This window comes from Hyaena hyaena, unplaced genomic scaffold (assembly GCF_003009895.1).
Source record: "Hyaena hyaena isolate Hyena2069 unplaced genomic scaffold, ASM300989v1 scaffold_64, whole genome shotgun sequence".
NCBI classification, from domain to species: Eukaryota; Metazoa; Chordata; class Mammalia; order Carnivora; family Hyaenidae; genus Hyaena; species Hyaena hyaena.
In genome coordinates, this window is record NW_024080698.1 from 1,524,928 (window position 1) to 1,541,765 (window position 16,838).

Here is a 16,838-nt window from a genome sequence, read left to right on the forward strand (position 1 = left end):
TGATGGAGAGGGCATTCACTAACAATAGGGAATTATAGTACATGAACACAGGACTCTTTTAAAAGTCAGATTGGGGCGCCTGGGTGGCTAAGTCGGTTTAGCATCCGACTTCGGCTCAGGTCATGATCTCACAGTTCGTGGGTTCGAGCCCTGCGTCGGTCTCTGTGCTGACAGCTCATAGCCGGGAGCCTGCTTCTGATTCTGTGTGTCCCTCTCTCTCTGCCCCTCCCCTGCTCATGATCTGTCTCTCTCTGTCTCTCAAAAATAAATGTTAAAAAAATTTTTTTTAAGTCAGATTAATAAGTTAAACAACTTAAGTTAATGAACAGATGGGAATGTTTTGATTTGGAAGTGTTTCACTATTATCTAGGCAGGTATATCCTTTTGCTTTTTGTAGTTCATAAGTTTGTCTTTCATAGTGGTTGCAGTGTAAAAATATTACTCCATTCAGTAACAAAATATGTCTGTCTTTTTTCCCCAGATGCAATGAACCTCATTCTGCTTTTAGTCACTGAAAAATTGGAAGATACAGCATTCCAAATTTTATTAGCGTGTCCTGTATCAAAGGAAGACAACCTGAGTGACTTTGGCAGTTTCTTTTTACGACACTGTGTGACTATGAATACGGTATCCTGTCTGTTTTTGCTTTCTTGATAGTGTAACAGGCAGTGAAATAAGAGTCTATAAAATAGGAGGGCATATATGAGATTAGTCCAGTGACAAACATTATGAAAACTTTCTGTGTTATAAGTTTATCGTGTAGAAAGAGGACAAGGGGTTGCAATTTTTCATTCCAAGAGAGGTAGCATATTTGCAGAAGGTCAAACAGTAGGATAGTTGCAGACCCAGCTGATGTATGGCACCTTTTCCCCCCAGCCTGCAGAGAAGCTGAAAGACTACTGCAAGCAGTTAAAGGACTCCCAGATGCATACATCTCCTTTGCAGTTCACGCTCCAGTGCGCTTTACAAGCCAAGAACACTGGTACGATATTCTCATCACTAAAACTGACATAAATAAGTTTTGCTGAGGTAGCTTTGTAATATTTTATGATATCTCTTTCAGATTTGGCAAAAGCTCTAATGAAGGCCCTGAAGGAAGAAGCTTTACCTGTCAGAACTCATTATTTCTGGCCATTGCTAGCTGGACATCAGAAGGAGAAAAATGTTCAAGGTTAGGTTTTGCCTTTTATAGATTTGTAATGATTTAGAGATCCAGTGTTAAGTTTCTACACACATCTAGTTGGATTGTTTGGGAAGGCAAACTCATCTCTGGGTAGTAGACCTTGTGAGTGAATTAGGGAATTTTCTTTTGATTTAAATCAGAGTCAAGAATTGGGTAAGCATTGTTAAAAACATAGTGGATTTCTTTCTTCTTAATTTCATTTCTGATTTCATCTCTGATCTTGATATTCAAACTTGTGAGTGTAGTTTTAAACAGTTCGTTATTCTTAAGTTTTTCAAAAAACTCTTTAGTTCTTGATTTTACACATATTGTTAGACATTAATTTGTCTAGCCTTATTCAAAATAAAGTTATAGAGAATCAGGCTATTTTCTTTGTGGCCCAGTCTCCTTCACTGAGCTGAGTTACAATAATAGGAAAGGCAGGGAAACTTTTATTGCAGAATGAATGCTCATGACCTGACAGCCTGCTGATTGAAGGACAGAAATGTTCAATCTTTCAGGTTCTTAAGTACGTTTAAGCATTTAGCATACTTTTCCCTTGTACACATGGGATGCCTATAGGATATGAATAAGAATTGAACAAATATTAAATTTTAGAGTACAGTATCTAATTCTTTGGTTTGCATTATTGGTAATTCAGAAAGAGTAGTCTCATAAAAAGATGCTTTTAACAGAAGTACTTCCCCCTTGGGGAAACAAAAAATGGTCTTTTTCATTTTATCTCGCAGTATAATGTGCTTTAGAATGAGATGCAGAGTTGTTAGTGTGACATTGGGTGACAAACAGAATGCACAAACAACAAAAAAAGTGCTTTTAGCAGACTTTCATATTGCAATTTTATTTTAAATATATAGTCGTCTTCTGGTCTAAAGGAAATAGTGAAACAAGTATTCCCTAATTGTTTCTGGCTATAAAAGTCTCAAAATCCTTTTTAGAAAAAATCTTCATGAAAAGAATATGCTAGTTGATTAACTCTTTGCACATCCTCCAGTTCTGAAAGCTCCCAAGAAGTAACCTTTACCCAGTAGTTTTGAACAAGAGAAAGTTTACATAGTTACATGAAAATCTTCAGGCATATTCATATTGCACATCTCTGTACAGATAAGAAAATACCCCCGTTGAAATGTTTGTTTATTCATCAGGAAAATATGCTTTCTTCAACCTTATCGCTGTATCTAGACTTGAATTGGTTACCACACTTGAACAGCTTAGTAAACATAAAAGAATCCTGATTTCTTTCGATCATTGTAGCCCAAACTAGTAGAAAAATGGCCTTCATCTTGAATCCATCCTCTCTTAGAAGCTTGTAATTTAGATCACAAAGGTGCCTTATTGAAAGCTCACTATGTATTCATGAAGTAACTGAGAGTGGCGGAGAGATTCCATGCCTGACCTCGGATTCTACACCTAGCTGTCAGTGCTGCTGGAGTTAGAACCAAGGATTTCTGTTCTATTTTAACTCCCTTTTTAAGTATCATAACACTTCCATATTAGACATTTGTAAGTGTTATACTGTATTTTATAAAAATTCTTGGATGCCAGTTTTTGCATTAAGGACATTTAAAAAAGTGGTATCAGGTCTTTTAATCAATGATGGTTTTATCTGAAAAACCATAAAATCTGAGAAAGGTAACTTGAGAGTACAAGATACTGTCAGTTGTGTTACAATTTTTAAAGACTAGTTTCTCACTTTGCAGGAGGCCCAGAAATATAGTAAAGTATAGATTCTACAGCTGTCCTTCACGTAGCCACAAAAATACATACTCTTTATGGTTTCTTTAGGGTCAGGTAAGAAGGTCACATTTTTATTAGTGCAATGAACTTGTTCTTTGTCCAGGAAAAGTCCTATATGAACTGGTAGTCTTAAAGAACAGAAGAATAATGGCTGCAGTGATGGAATATGCCGTGGAACGTTTCATAAGGGATAGATAAGACCCTTCATGAAATTAAGAAAGGTATTTAGAGGTCAGGTCAAACTGAAGCAAGAGGCTTCAACAATACTGTGATCATTCATATTATTATTGAATTCTAGACTATTTCTGACTGCCAGTTCAGCTATCACCAACCCCTAAGAAAGATTCTCATAGTGATTTCCTTATAGCTCGTCTTACTAGTATTTTTCTCTGTGGCACAAATGGAAAAGTCATCACTTAGGATTTTAGCAGGTTGGCCTGAATGAGAGGAAATCACTGAGAATGATTGAGGATTTGTATCCCTGAGTATATTTAGAAAACTGAAAAATAAGAGTAGAGAAGGGATAAGGTATATAAGGAAGGGGTCATATGGAAGCTTGAATGCCAGTTGAGTAAAGTTGGTTAAATAGAGGATACTTTTCAAAAAATAAGAAATTATCTCTAATATGGGGAGTGCCCTGGATAAGAGTCTAAAATCATGTGTATTAAGTGATCATAGTTGGTGAAAGTTGTTCACATGAACCATTTATCTTTCCCAAAAGTATGAACTATTTTAATTCTTACAGAGCTTTTTGAATGGAAGCTTTCCTCTGGATTCATGGACTTCGTTGTGACTATCTTTGAAATTTTTTTTTTTTGAGAGAGAGAGCGAGCAAGCACATGTGCAAGTGGGGGAGGGACAGGGGGAGAGAGAGAGAGAATCTTAAGCAGACTCCGTGCCCAGCACAGAGCCCTTCTAAGGGCTCAGATCTCAACACAACTGTGAGATTGTGACCTGAGCTGAAATCAAGAGTTGGTTGCTCAATCGACTGAGCCACCAGGTGCTCCTGAAATACTTTGATTTGATTGCTTAGTTTTGGTTCGATTTTCTAAGTTCACAAAGGTTTGGGATCTGTGTTTACCTAGGTTAATATATGATTATTTTAATCTTTTTATTTAAAGAGAAATAAGAGAGGTACCTGGGTGGCTCAGTTGGTTAAGAGTCTGTCTTCAACTCAGATCATAATCTCACGGTTCCTCGGTTTGAGCCCCACATCGGGCTCTGTGCTGACATCACGGAGACTGGGATTCTTTCTCTCTCACCTCTCTTTCTGGCCCTCCCCATCTTGTGCTTTCTCTCTCAAAACAAATGAATAAGCTTAAAATTTTTTTTTAAAAGATAAAAATTAAAAGAGAAATATGAAGGGTGCCTGCTTGGGATTCTCTCTCCGTCTCTCTCTTTTCCTCCACTTTACCCCCCCTCTGTGTCTCTCTCTCAAAATACATAAATGAATATTTAAAAAATTAAAAAGAAATATGAATTGTATTTCTTAGGAGGAGGTGAGCAGATATGCGAGATCAGTCATGTTTTTTCCTCCTATTGATAAGTGTTTTTGTCCTTCCATCGGACTCTAGTTATTGAAGTGAGCATCTCTGTATCCTCCCTCAGAGTGCCTGAGAGAATGACTGAACTTAACTGATCAGGTGTGGACCCAGGCTTTCTTAAACCAACTTTAATTTCAGTTAGAAAAATACCTAAATTTAAAATGCTGGCAGTGAATCCTCTATATGAGCAACATACACTCCTCCCCCTCATGTACCTTTTGGAAGAACAATGAGGTAAGAGAATAAAATGTATTTGAGTCATAGATATTGGAGTGAAGTGTTCTGTACAGAAATAAGAATCTTCTGTTTATCATAAAAAAAAAAAAAAAAAAATTTAAAAAAAGGGGCGCCTGGGTGGCTTAGTCGGTTAAGCGTCCGACTTTCGCTTAGGTCATGATCTCGCGGTTCGTGGGTTCAAGCCCCGCGTCAGGCTCTGTGCTGACTGCCAGCTCAGAGCCTGGAGCCTGTTTCAGTCTGTGACTCCCTCTCTCACTGACCCTCCCCTGCTCACGCTGTCTCTCTCTCTCTACTAGAAATAAATAAAAACATTAAAAAAAAAAAAAAAAAATCTTCTGTTTACAAGCAATTAGTTGGTCTGGTTTCAGACTCAGAAAAGCAAATATATAGTTACATTATTCTGCATTTACTCAGTGTATATCTAAGGAAACTAAAAAAATTAATAGGGTATTTTAAGACAGCTAAAAAAAATATCATTATTATTACTGTTAAGATTTATTTAGTATCTGTAGGGTTTCACACATTTTTTTGGTTTAAATGACCACCCTGAGAGCTAAGTGGAGAGTTTTACTAACATCATTCTTTATGTCATAGGCAAAGAACTGCCAAAAATTAGTTTTTGGTGACAGAGCAAGGACTTGATCCCAAGTTCTTCTGAGTCCAGGTTAAAGTGGAGATTTTTCCAGTTCTGTGGTGTTACGAATACCTGCCAGCAATTAGGAGACTTTTGTTTGTTTGTTTTTTTAATATTTGTTTATTTTGAGAGAGAGAAGGCATGCCAGCTGGGAAGGGTCAGAGGGAGGGAGAGAGAGAATCCCAAACAGACTCTGTGCTGTCAGCACAGAGCCCAACATAGGGCTCGGACCCACAAACCATGAGATCATGACCTGAGCCGAAATAAAGAGTTGGTTGCTTAATTGCCTGAACCACCCAGCCGCTCTAGGAGACTTGGTTTCTTATTCAAGATATGCCTTTGATCTTAGAGAAATCACTCACTTTAACACTCTTGTTAAAATAAAGATGATTTGACTTCCAAGGACATTTCCAGATTTATTTACATAGCAAAGCACGCCAGCCCTGGTAGATTGAGTTGAAAGCCTTGTTGATACAGTTGGCCCCTGAAAATACAGGTAACAGGTTTGAACTGCATAGGTTCCCTTAAACATGGATTTTCAAAAATATACAGTACTGAAAATGAATTTTCTCTTTCTTAACAATTTTTTTTCTTTTTTGAGTTTATTTTTTAGTATTTAGTTTGAGAGAATGTGCACATGCGTTGAGTAGGGTGTGGGGCAGAGAGGGAACGGGAGACCGGGAATCCTGAGCAGGCTCTGCGTTGTCAGCACAGAGCTGGACACGAGGCTTGATCTCATGAACTGTGAGAACATGTCCAGAGCCAAAATGAAGAGTTGGATGTTTAACTGACTGAGCACCTTGCTTGCTTGCTTGCTTGCTTTCATCTTTTGGTATTTATTTTGAGAGAGGGAGAGAACTTACGATTTTCTTTATAACATTGTTTCCTCTAGTTTACTTTATTGTAAGAATGCAGTATATAATACCTAGCACATACAAAATATATACTAATTGACTGTTGATGTTATTGATAAGGCTTCTGGTCAGCAGTAGGCTATTAGTACAGTTTTTAGGGAGTCAGAAGTTATGTCTGCACAGAACTTTTTGCTTGTGCTGGAGCCAGCGCTCCTAACCTGTGTTCAGGAGTCAGCTCTTGACAGATTGATCAGCACTTAAGTTGTGATCTAGGATTCTTTCTGTTCAGTATGTTTTCTTTTTCCTGTTGTTCTCAGTTTTCCTCTAGGCCTAGACCACAGGAATTTCTTCCACGCCTGTGGGTGGTACAGCTCCTGGTACTCTGTTTCTGTCTATTCACTAGGCACGGTTCCTGGGATGTTGCTATTTCTCATGTGTAAGGTAGGAAATCATGGCCCAGAGAGGTGGAGTTACTTGTTCAGATTTACACTACCATTAAGTGCCAGAATAGGTTGAAAACTCTTTAAACTTAAAGGTCTCTTTAAACTTTGAGCTTGTTTTTGTTTTGTCATTTCACTGGAGAGTCTTATTAGAAACTTATTTATTTACTTTAAACCATGGTCATGAAAGCAATCCCTATTGGTGAGAAAGGACATTGAGGACATTAGCACAAGTCTGTTAGAAATAATTGAAAGGCAACTAGTAAGCCCTCCTCTCAAGTGCTTAGTAATCTTTGCTTATAAAGAAGAGCACAGTGTGATTTGCCATTTTTTTTGACAGTTACTATTGTCACTAGTACTGATTCCTAGTGAATTGTTAGAAGAACCTAAATTTTGCTTATGGGTATGGTTTTGCCTGTTGTGCACTCTATGGACCAAGTCTACATACATGTTCTCCTAAACTTAGAACTAAGCACATGCTTTACCTTGACGCTTTTTCAGTATTGTATCTATATCTTGAAAAATACATTGAAATATTTAAGGTTTTGAACATCCATTAGGTGATTTTAAAAATAATAAACTATTTTAATCTGAATTTTATCTAAAAGTAATGTGCAGATATTCATAATGTAGTCACACTTGCCTACATATCTCTGTTCTCAGTGGGAATTTACAATCAGATATTGTACTAGAACACATTACATAACAAATTTGTAGACATGTGATTTTTCTGTAGATGATGTGATAGGGCAAATGCAGGGACCTTTAGAGGAAGTTTTAATGAGAAAGTAATGAAGCTTAAGAAAATAAGTTTCAAAGAGTCCTTTCTCTTATTAAACTGTGACCTCTGTCAAATTAGGTGACACCTGAGTAGTTTGGTAATTTTCTAGATTAATTGGTCTGATATAAAGATGTCAGTTTGCAGTATTTGAACATAACTATAGCTTTGGAAAACATGCAGTGACTTTTTAGGAAGTTAGTAACAGTTATTTTTATAAGTGGGAGAAAGGAGAAATAAACAACCTTGGAGATTTTTATTTTTAACTATATTGAGATAAGTTCTTTGAGTCCGTTGCTTCTTATTCATTTTTACTTCTATAAAATATGAAATCTGAAATCAGAAGTTAAGGGACACCTGGGTGGCTCAGTGGGTTAAGTTTCTGATTCTTGATCTCAGCTCAGGTAAGGATCTCATGGTTCGTGAGTTCGAGCCCCACATCGATTCTGAGCTGACACTTGGACTCAGCTTGGAAGTCTCTCTTCCTCGCTCTCTGCCCCTACCCAACTCGTGCGCTTGTCTTTGACAGATCCCCTCTCTCCCTGCCTTGCTCAACCCTTCCCTCTGCAGTGTTTATTCTGGTCAAGTGTTAGTGTCGATCCATCGCTGCTGTGTAATAGCAGTACTTTTTATGATCTGTGCTCATTTGGGTACCAGAAGTATTAGGCTGCTTGTTCAATTGTTTTAAATTTTCTTACAGTTCTAATTTGTAGGATATTCCCTTAGCACTTGCTACTGAATAGATGAAGAGAGGAGGAATTTTTTTTTTTTATCTGTCATCTTATTTCCCAGTTCTTTTGCTATTTTGCTTTCTCTTTTTAGACAAACAAAATGAATAGTCTTTCATACATTATGATTCTGAAAGTAAATGAACTGAATTTTCTGATCTTTTGTTAATTTATTCCAAGTACTTCATCTCTGTGCTTCTAAATGTTATCCTGCAGGTATAATAGATGTTCTCAAAGCAATGGATGAAATTGGAGTAAAGCCTGATCAGGAGACCTATATAAATTACGTGTTTCCATCCTTTGATAGCGTGGCATCAGTTCGTGGTATTTTGCAGGTAAGTACAAGTTAAGTGTGGTTTTAATTTCGTAAATGAAGAGATTTCTTTCCTCCTTACTTGTTTAGTAGTAACCCCCCAAAAAGAAAAGTCATTAAGTTTAGTACTAAAAATGGTCTTTGTCTCTATACAATTTTCTAAAGCTTTGTAAAAACACTGGTTAGTGTAACATCTATAGTGGTTAAATGTAAAAAACTTAAAAAGGTAAAACACCAGTTTTCTTGTGTGTTGAAAGACAATTATGTCAGTATCAGGAAAAATGTAAATAAAACAGTAGACGCTCCTTAACCCCACTTTATAGTGTGGCTGCAGTTTTCAGTTTTTGATCATTACTCTTCATTTGTATATGATTTTTCATAATACAGTCTTAGTATACTTACCATGCTTAGTATACTTCTTCTTCTTTTTTTTTTTTTTAATAATCTTTTGTTTGACTGTAAAGCATCATTTTCCTACCCAGTACTTTCGGTTCCCATCAGAAGAGGCAAGACATTTATGAAGGGGCAAATGAAGAAATTGACTCGGAGAGTGCATTGGATCAGCAAGGGCTGTACTTTGTGTTTTCAAAAAAAAGTGCTTTACAATTAGGAACAACATGGTAGAGCACCAAACATTTTATTTTTTCAGTTTCTCTATCTTATTATTATTATTATTTTAGTATGTTTTTTTAAATTTACATCCAAGTTAGCAGATAGTGCAACAGTGATTTCAGGAGTAGATTCCTTAATGCCCCTTACCCATTTAGCCCATCCCCCCTCCAGCAACCTTCTGTTCTCCATATTTAAGAGTTTCTTATGTTTTGTCCCCTTCCCTGTTTTTATATTATTTTTGCTTCCCTTCCCTTATCTTAAAGTCTTTGTATGAGTGAAGTCTATGACATTTGTCTCTCTCTGACTAATTTCGCTTAGCATGATACTCTCCAGTTCCATTCACGTTGTTGCAAATGGCCAGATTTCATTCTTTTTGATGAGCACCAAACATTTTAATAAATATTTTGTTCAGAAGGTCTGTTTCCTAGGTGGTTATTCCCTAGGTTATGCCTAGATTTTTCTAATAATTTGTGTTTTTTTTTTCTATTATAGAAATATATAACTACAATCCTCTTAAAGGCAGAGTTTATGTCTTGAGTGTCTTTACTTCTCTTCCCTGAGTACTTAGAGTATTTTGAGCCTGTGCTATACATATTTTTGTTGTTAAAATTTTATATTTACAAAAGTCATTTCCCCATATAATTTTACTTCCCCAACCTACTTTTTTCACTTGGCACTTTCTGTTACAACATGTAATTCCGCCAGTTATTTTTTATGTTGCATGCTGTTTTATTATATAGATATACTTTAATTTATTTCTGCCTATTTATTGCTGATTATTGATTAGGTGGTTTTAAATATTGTGCTATTATACAGGGAATCAATAAATGAATTGGAGTTGAATTTAGATCAGATACTTAAATTATTCAACAAATGATGATTTTGGGACACATGATTAACCGTTTGGTGTTGTTGAACTTGATCTTTACCTCACTATATGTCCCAAAGTGTCATATTAGATCTGTGCATTGAATTTTTATTTTGTTATTAATGAGAGAATTGGTCTGATGCCTTCAGTAATAAACTCTAGAATGAAGGCATTCTAAGGGTAACATATATTTGAGTATGAAGATTAGGTATTTAATTTGGAATGTTGGAACTCTATCTCATTGTTTTTGTTAACGTTCATTTATTCAGTTTACATATTGTTCTAGAAAAGGATTTTTTTGAATGAAGGGTTATCATAGAATGTGTTGATATACAGAAATGGGAAAACAGGAAATTTGAATGGCATATCAGCATATTTTTAGCCGATGCATATTATCGTTGAAATCTGCTTTATCCCTAGGAAAATGGATGTCTACCTGAAAACAATGTATTTTCACAAGCTGAATTCAGAAGTGAAGCAGTTAATGGGAACTTACCCTATGTTTTATCATTTTGTAAGTATGCAACATTAGCCGGAAACTTGACAGGTATCGATTTCAGTTACTATTGAGGGCATAAAAGGTAGTTCATGCCCTTGCTACTCAGGGAAGGTCAGCGTAACTTTTTGTGTTTTTTTATGTTTTGCTTAAGTCAGATTGATAAGAAAGTTTATGAGTTGAACTTATGGACAGTTTGGAAGCTATTTTATTTTTATTTATTTTTTTAAGTGCAAAGGTGGGGGTTAACCAGCACAGACAGCAGGTTTACCCCATCTCTGGTTTGTTTTTGTTTGTTTGTTTTCTTTTTTTTTTTTAATGTTTGTTTATTTTTGAGAGAGAGACAGAGACAGTGTGAGCAGGGAAGGGACAGAGAGAAAGGGATACACACGATTTGAAGCAGGCTCCAGGCTCTGAGCTGTCAGCACAGAGCCTGATGTGGGGCTCTAACTCAGCGAGCAATGAGATCATGACCTGAGCTGAAGTAGGAAGCTCAACCGACTGAGCCACCCGGATGCCCCAGAGCTAATTTTAAAGTTAAAAGAAACTTGGAGATAAGTTGGTAGGTTAGGACCCAGAAGACTTGGTTCTGTTTATAATTAAGCTACTGGTTATGGGATCCAGAACAGGTCCTTTGCTTCAATTTCATGAAATGGGGATAGTGTTACTTATCTGCCTTGTGCAAGTCATTGTGAAAATCATAGGAGATACTGGTTCTGAAAGTGTTTTCCAAACTGATGTGTATTATAGCCATTGTTACATGAAGCACGTCTCCCAGTACTCACTAACCAAAACATAGCAGATGTTTACTAAATACTTACAAATGCTATGGTGCTTTACAGTGTTCATCACATGTTGATAAAATTACCTGCTCTGACAGGTGAGGAAAGGCAGAGACATTAAATGATTTGGTCAGAGTTAGTGATTAAGCCAGAACCAAGATCATCTCACCTGACCTTCTTTCACCCTACGACGTTTTAATGAATAAGACATTTCTTAAAGTCTCCATGTTTGAACGTATCTCTGACATTACTTGACCATTTTTCTAATCCTGTGAAAAAGATGCTGTTTAAGAAGAAAACACGCAAACATCAGTTTCTTCACCCCTAAAATGTTACAAGTCCAGCTTGGATTACTGTGTACCCAGATTGCATGGGGGAAAGCATTGTAAAAACCGTATCACTGGTATTGAGAATAGTTCGTCTTAATATCATAGGGGAAAGGCAAAAAGTTCACTATGAAAAATGGTGACTGCTGGAGGAGGTGTAGCTATTTGAGTTTAAGGTTGGGTATCAGTGCTGGCTGCTATCTGAGGGTGTTGATTTGCTTTGTGTTCCGTATAATACAAAACTTTGCCTTCCCGACAGGGCGAAAACAGCAGCATTAGCAGAGGAATCCGGGCGCACGAGGTGTATGCACGAGAACTGCCTTTTCCCTTTAGCATGCCTTCCGCTTCGTTGCCAGCCTCCTGGTTTTCAGACCCGTTTGTTGCTAAGGAAACTAGATGCTTTTTGTCAGCAGCCTTCATCTTGCTGAGATGTTTCTGGTCACTTTTTAGCAAATAAAAACTTGACAATATTCTGTAAAATACTAGTTTGAATAGTATAAAAATAACTTTGCAAAAGGCCATTAAATTCGATAAAGACAAATTCCAGGAACTTGAGAAGTACCACTCCTGTGAGTGTCCTCCCCTCCTGCTTTGACTTACAGGTCTTTGAGGAGCGGTCAGTTCTGTCATTGCCGGTATTCCCCGTACGCAGCTCCGAGGTTGGCACTTTTTAGTTGCCACGTCAGAAGGAATGGCGGGTAGTAGAGGAGTGAGTGACTTGTCTCGATCCAGTTTGTGTAGTAGTAGGAAGCATTTCCCCATTTGGGTTTGTAGGCATGGAAAATTAATTTGATCAAGCAGTTTTCTTAAAGGTTCCTGAAAAGCCTGTAGTTACGTCCACTTCAAAACTTCCTTGAGTGACTAAATGCTGGTCATTTCAGAAACGATCTTGAGGTTTTTGAGTGCTGTGTAAAACCGTTGAGAAAGTTCTACTCCCTGTTCAAGGATATAACAGTTGATCTAAAACACTTTTCTGTGTGCGTGAGTTAAATTTTAATTCACGTTTAGGAGAGATCAGCAAATATTCTTAAAAATCTTATGTGACTTTTCCCATGAGTTGTGTTTTTGTTTTTAAGTTAACCAGGTATCTTAATCTTCACTAAACTGTATTTATTAATTCTGTTTTCAGAATTTGCCTCGACTATGAGCTCCTCTCTAATTCTGTCCATCTCAGATTGCTCAGTAGTCACATTACATGTGAAATGATTAAATCAATTACCTATAACATGGCACCATTTTAATACGGTGGCAGGGAAAAGTAAATTCAGGAGTTGCCTACTCTGGTTTCTTCCCTTGCTGGTGATGGTAACGGTTGTATGAAGAATCAGGCCTTAAGGCAAATCAGACTTACAACGTCAACATTGAAACATACAAAGTTGTAAATTGTTAAATGACAAAATGAATAATAGAGCAAACACATATTTAGAAAAGTGGGAGGTGAATATAAATCAGTTACACAACAGAGGGGAAGTCTTAGGACTTTAGGTTGTCACCTTTATATGAGTGAGGTTATTGGGCATAATGGAAAATGAAACAATGAAGTGTGAATGGTTTGAGAGAACCCACTGCTACTTCGAGAAAAAAACTTGCCGTCTTTAATTTTTTTTTAATGTTTAATTTTGAGGGGGGGGGAGGGGCAGAGAGTGAGGGAGACACAACCTGAAGCAGCCTCCAGGCTCCAGGTTCCAGGCTCTGAGCTGTCGGCACAGAGCCTGAAATGGGGCTCAAACCCACGAACCATGAGCATGACCTGGACCGAAGTCATACTTCGCCTAAGCTCCCCAGTACTTTTCCCCTTTAAAGGACAGAAGTCCTGTAGGGTAGTTACAGTTTCTTCCTTCGCAGGGCCACATTGTCTAGTAATATACAGTTTTGGCATGTGTACCAGACTGACTCTTAGTGTGCTTGTGGATTACTGATTACCATTTATACCACAGAATATTTATAAATTCGTTCATTGTATATCTTCATGAAAATGAAAGAAAAATGTTTTTAAAGGGTGGCTTATGTTGCAGATATATATTACTGCGTTGTCTAATTAATTTTGTAGCAGAAAATTTCCATTTTAAAAACAAAATTTCCAAAATGAAAATGGAAAGGTATTGCTATAAATGTGTTTCCAAAGAAGGTGATAATTTTTAAGTTTTTTGGGTTTGGTCTGGGATTTAATGCTGATCACTTTCTTTTGCAGTGGAATCAAATACATTGCCTTTCTCGTTTACTTCTTTGAGAGGCAGCCTAATTCTAGGCTTTAGGAGGTAAGATGATTACCTTATATAATGTTCTATGCCTGGTTTCTCCTGTCTTTTTGGCCCGCTGTGTAAGGAAACATACAGATAATTCTGGTCTCCGAAATCTTACCATTTACTAGGTACCGGAAATAACCTTGCCTGTTTTATTCTTCCTATTAAGTAGTTGATTTGAGTGTAGCCAGTCTTTTATATCATCTTTTCCAAGGAATACACACAGATTTGGTAAAAGTCTTGTTTCAAAGAAGAAAGCACTGTTTGAAAATGGCAAGTTGGAATTACAGAGTTGTACATATGTTTGAATGGTACTTTGAATATTTAATTACAAGGTGATTTTAGTCAGGATAATACTATTGTCTTCCTCTGTGTGCTCAGGGGATGTCAGTGACCTTTTTCCGTCTCAGTGTTGTTATTTTCAAAATACTCAAATGTAATGAGTTGAAAGAATAGTAAAGGAAACACCCACATAACTTTTATGTAAACTCACCATTTTTGTTAGTTTGCTATATTTGCTTTCTCAAACACTTTTCTCTGATATATACACACACAAGCACATAAGTATATATGCTTTTGTCTTTTTTGCTGGATCACCTGAAGCTGTAGACATCATGATACTGGATCCTTCAACTCTCCTCTCTTTAAGAATAAGGCAATCGTCGTGGGGCACCTGGGTAGCTCAGTTGATTAAGCGTCTGACTGGTGGCTCAGGTCATGATCTTGCAGTTCGTGGGTTCAAGCCCCACTTCAGGCTCTGTACTGACAGCTCAGAGCCTGGAGCCTGCTTCAGATTCTGTGTCTCCCTCTCTCTGCCTCTCTGCTGCTTGTCCTTTGTCTCTCTGTCTCTGTCTCTTTGTCTCTCTCTCTCAAACGTTGAAAAAATTAAAAAGAATAAGGTCATCATCTACATAATTATAATACTGATATCACTCCTAAAATTTAATAATATCATCTAATATGCACAGTTCATGTTTAGATTGCCCCTAGTTATAAAAATTTCTTTTGTAGCTGTTTCACTTTTTGATTGAGGATTCGATAAGTGCATGCATTGCATTGGTTGCTGCCTCTTTTTATTCTCTTAATCCAGAACAATTCCCCAACCTTTTTTTGTCTTCACATTATTAATATTTTATGTTACTTTATCTGTAGAGTGTCCCTCCCACATTTTGTATTAGTTTAATTTCTTTCTCATAAGCGACTCAGGTTGAATATTTGATGGTATTTCTTACTGCAACAAGAGATAGAATAGTGGTGGCATCAGCTAAGTTTGATCACGTGGTTATGATGGTGGCCTCCTTGTCTTTATTGCAAAGGAACCTCACTCCCTTTGTGATTAGCGATTAGTCTGTGGGATGATGCTTTGAGACAGCAGTCTCTCCTGTTTTGCAGAACCTTTCAGTCAGTGTTTTCAGCAGTCATTGGTAATCCTTGTTGAATCAGTTGTTCACAGTGGTAGTTACAAAAGGACAAGTTTCTAATTTTGTTCTTTCTGTATTAATGTTAATGACTTTTTTTTTAAACTTTTTTTTTTTGTTTGTTTTATTTATTGCTAGGAGAGAGAGAGAGAGACAGCGTGAGCAGGGGAGGGTCAGAGAGAGAGGGAGTCACAGACTGAAACAGGCCCCAGGCTCTGAGCTGGCAATCAGCACAGAGCCCGACGCGGGGCCCGAACCCACGAACCGCGAGATCATGACCTAAGCGAAAGTCGGATGCTTAATGTTAATGACTTCTGATACTAATCTCAGTAATTTTTAGCTTGTTCCTCAGTGGAAACACTAGGATTTTCTGTAGACCTGTCCAGAACCTTCTTCACAGGCCAGGAGAGGTAGAGCAGGTGGGTGGGATTCTGTTTTGCTACCCTTCCTTTAGCTAGTGTGTCTGCTCTTTTCAGTCATAGTTTTGAGTTAGGTTAAAAAACAAACAAACCAAGGGCTGTGCATTTAAAAGTAAAGCTTGAACATATAAAATACATAATTAAGTGGATAAAAATGCTAGTAGAGCCAGAGTTTTAAAAAAGAACCCATAAAAATAAGTAAGAACCAGGGTACCTGGGTGATTCAGTTGGTTAAGTGTCTGACTCTTGATTGTGGCTCAGGTCACCATCTTACAGTTTCGTGAGTTTGAGCCCCTTATCTTGGGATTCTTCCTCTCTCCCCCTCCTTTGCTTGTGCTCTCTCTGTCTCTGTCAAAATAAATAAGTAAACTTTAAAAAAAAATTTATAATGTTTTATTTATTTCTGAGAGAGAGAGAGAGAGCATGTGAGCAGGGGAGGGTCAGAGAGAGAGGGAGATAAAGAATCCAAAACAGGCTGAAGGCTCTGAGCTGTCAGCACAGAGCCTGACGTGGAGCTTGGACCCACAAACCGTGAGATCATGACCTGACAAAGTTGGATGCTTAACTGACTGAGCCACCCAGATGCCCCAATAAGTAAACTTAAAAAATAAGAACCCATAATGCATTATGAAGTGAAATAGTAACATTGTCATTCGGTTGTCCTTGAAAAAGTTTGTTGTATAAACTTCCAGGTGTGTGTATTTCTGTCTTTAACTTGACTGACGTTATGTTTATGTGGTCCATTTGAATGGCAGTTGTTACATTTCGTGTGCCCTAGTCTTCTTAAACGAGGTACTCAGACTATAAAGTTAGTCCAATGTGATAGAGGAAAACCACTGTATGTTCCGGTGTATACCTAGGTCAGTCGTTGGGCTGGTAGTGCCTCAGGGATTGAAGGATGCAGAGCTGCTTGCCTCTACACTAACTTTGTTGTGTTCTCTCTTTCTGCTTTTTAATAAATGTTTATTTATTTATTGGGGAGGGGTTGTGTGCAGAGAGAGAGGGAGAGAGAATCCCAAGCAGGCTCCACACGGACAGCGTGGCTGAGTCTCATAAACCTTGAGATCATGACTTGAGCCGCTATCAAGAGTTGGATGCTTAACTGACTGAGCCACCCAGGCGCCTCTGTTTCTGCTTTTTAATTTTGTGTTATCATCTTTGCTGTTAAGAGTTTTTGCTTTGCTCTTGACATCTTTCAGTGTATTTAACCTATGCACACTTCAATAATT

At 37.5% G+C, this 16,838-nt stretch overlaps 1 protein-coding gene across 1 annotated transcript in view; it reads left to right on the top strand.

Moving 5' to 3' along the window:
* Nucleotides 1-16,838, top strand: part of LRPPRC (leucine rich pentatricopeptide repeat containing) — a 109,882-nt gene that overhangs the window by 21,327 nt on the left and 71,717 nt on the right. Inside the window, exons 9-14 of the mRNA XM_039232411.1 lie at nt 482-627; nt 877-982; nt 1,064-1,171; nt 8,349-8,467; nt 10,346-10,439; nt 13,721-13,787. Coding sequence (XP_039088342.1) covers nt 482-627; nt 877-982; nt 1,064-1,171; nt 8,349-8,467; nt 10,346-10,439; nt 13,721-13,787 — 640 coding nt within the window. The remainder of the gene's footprint in view (nt 1-481; nt 628-876; nt 983-1,063; nt 1,172-8,348; nt 8,468-10,345; nt 10,440-13,720; nt 13,788-16,838) is intronic.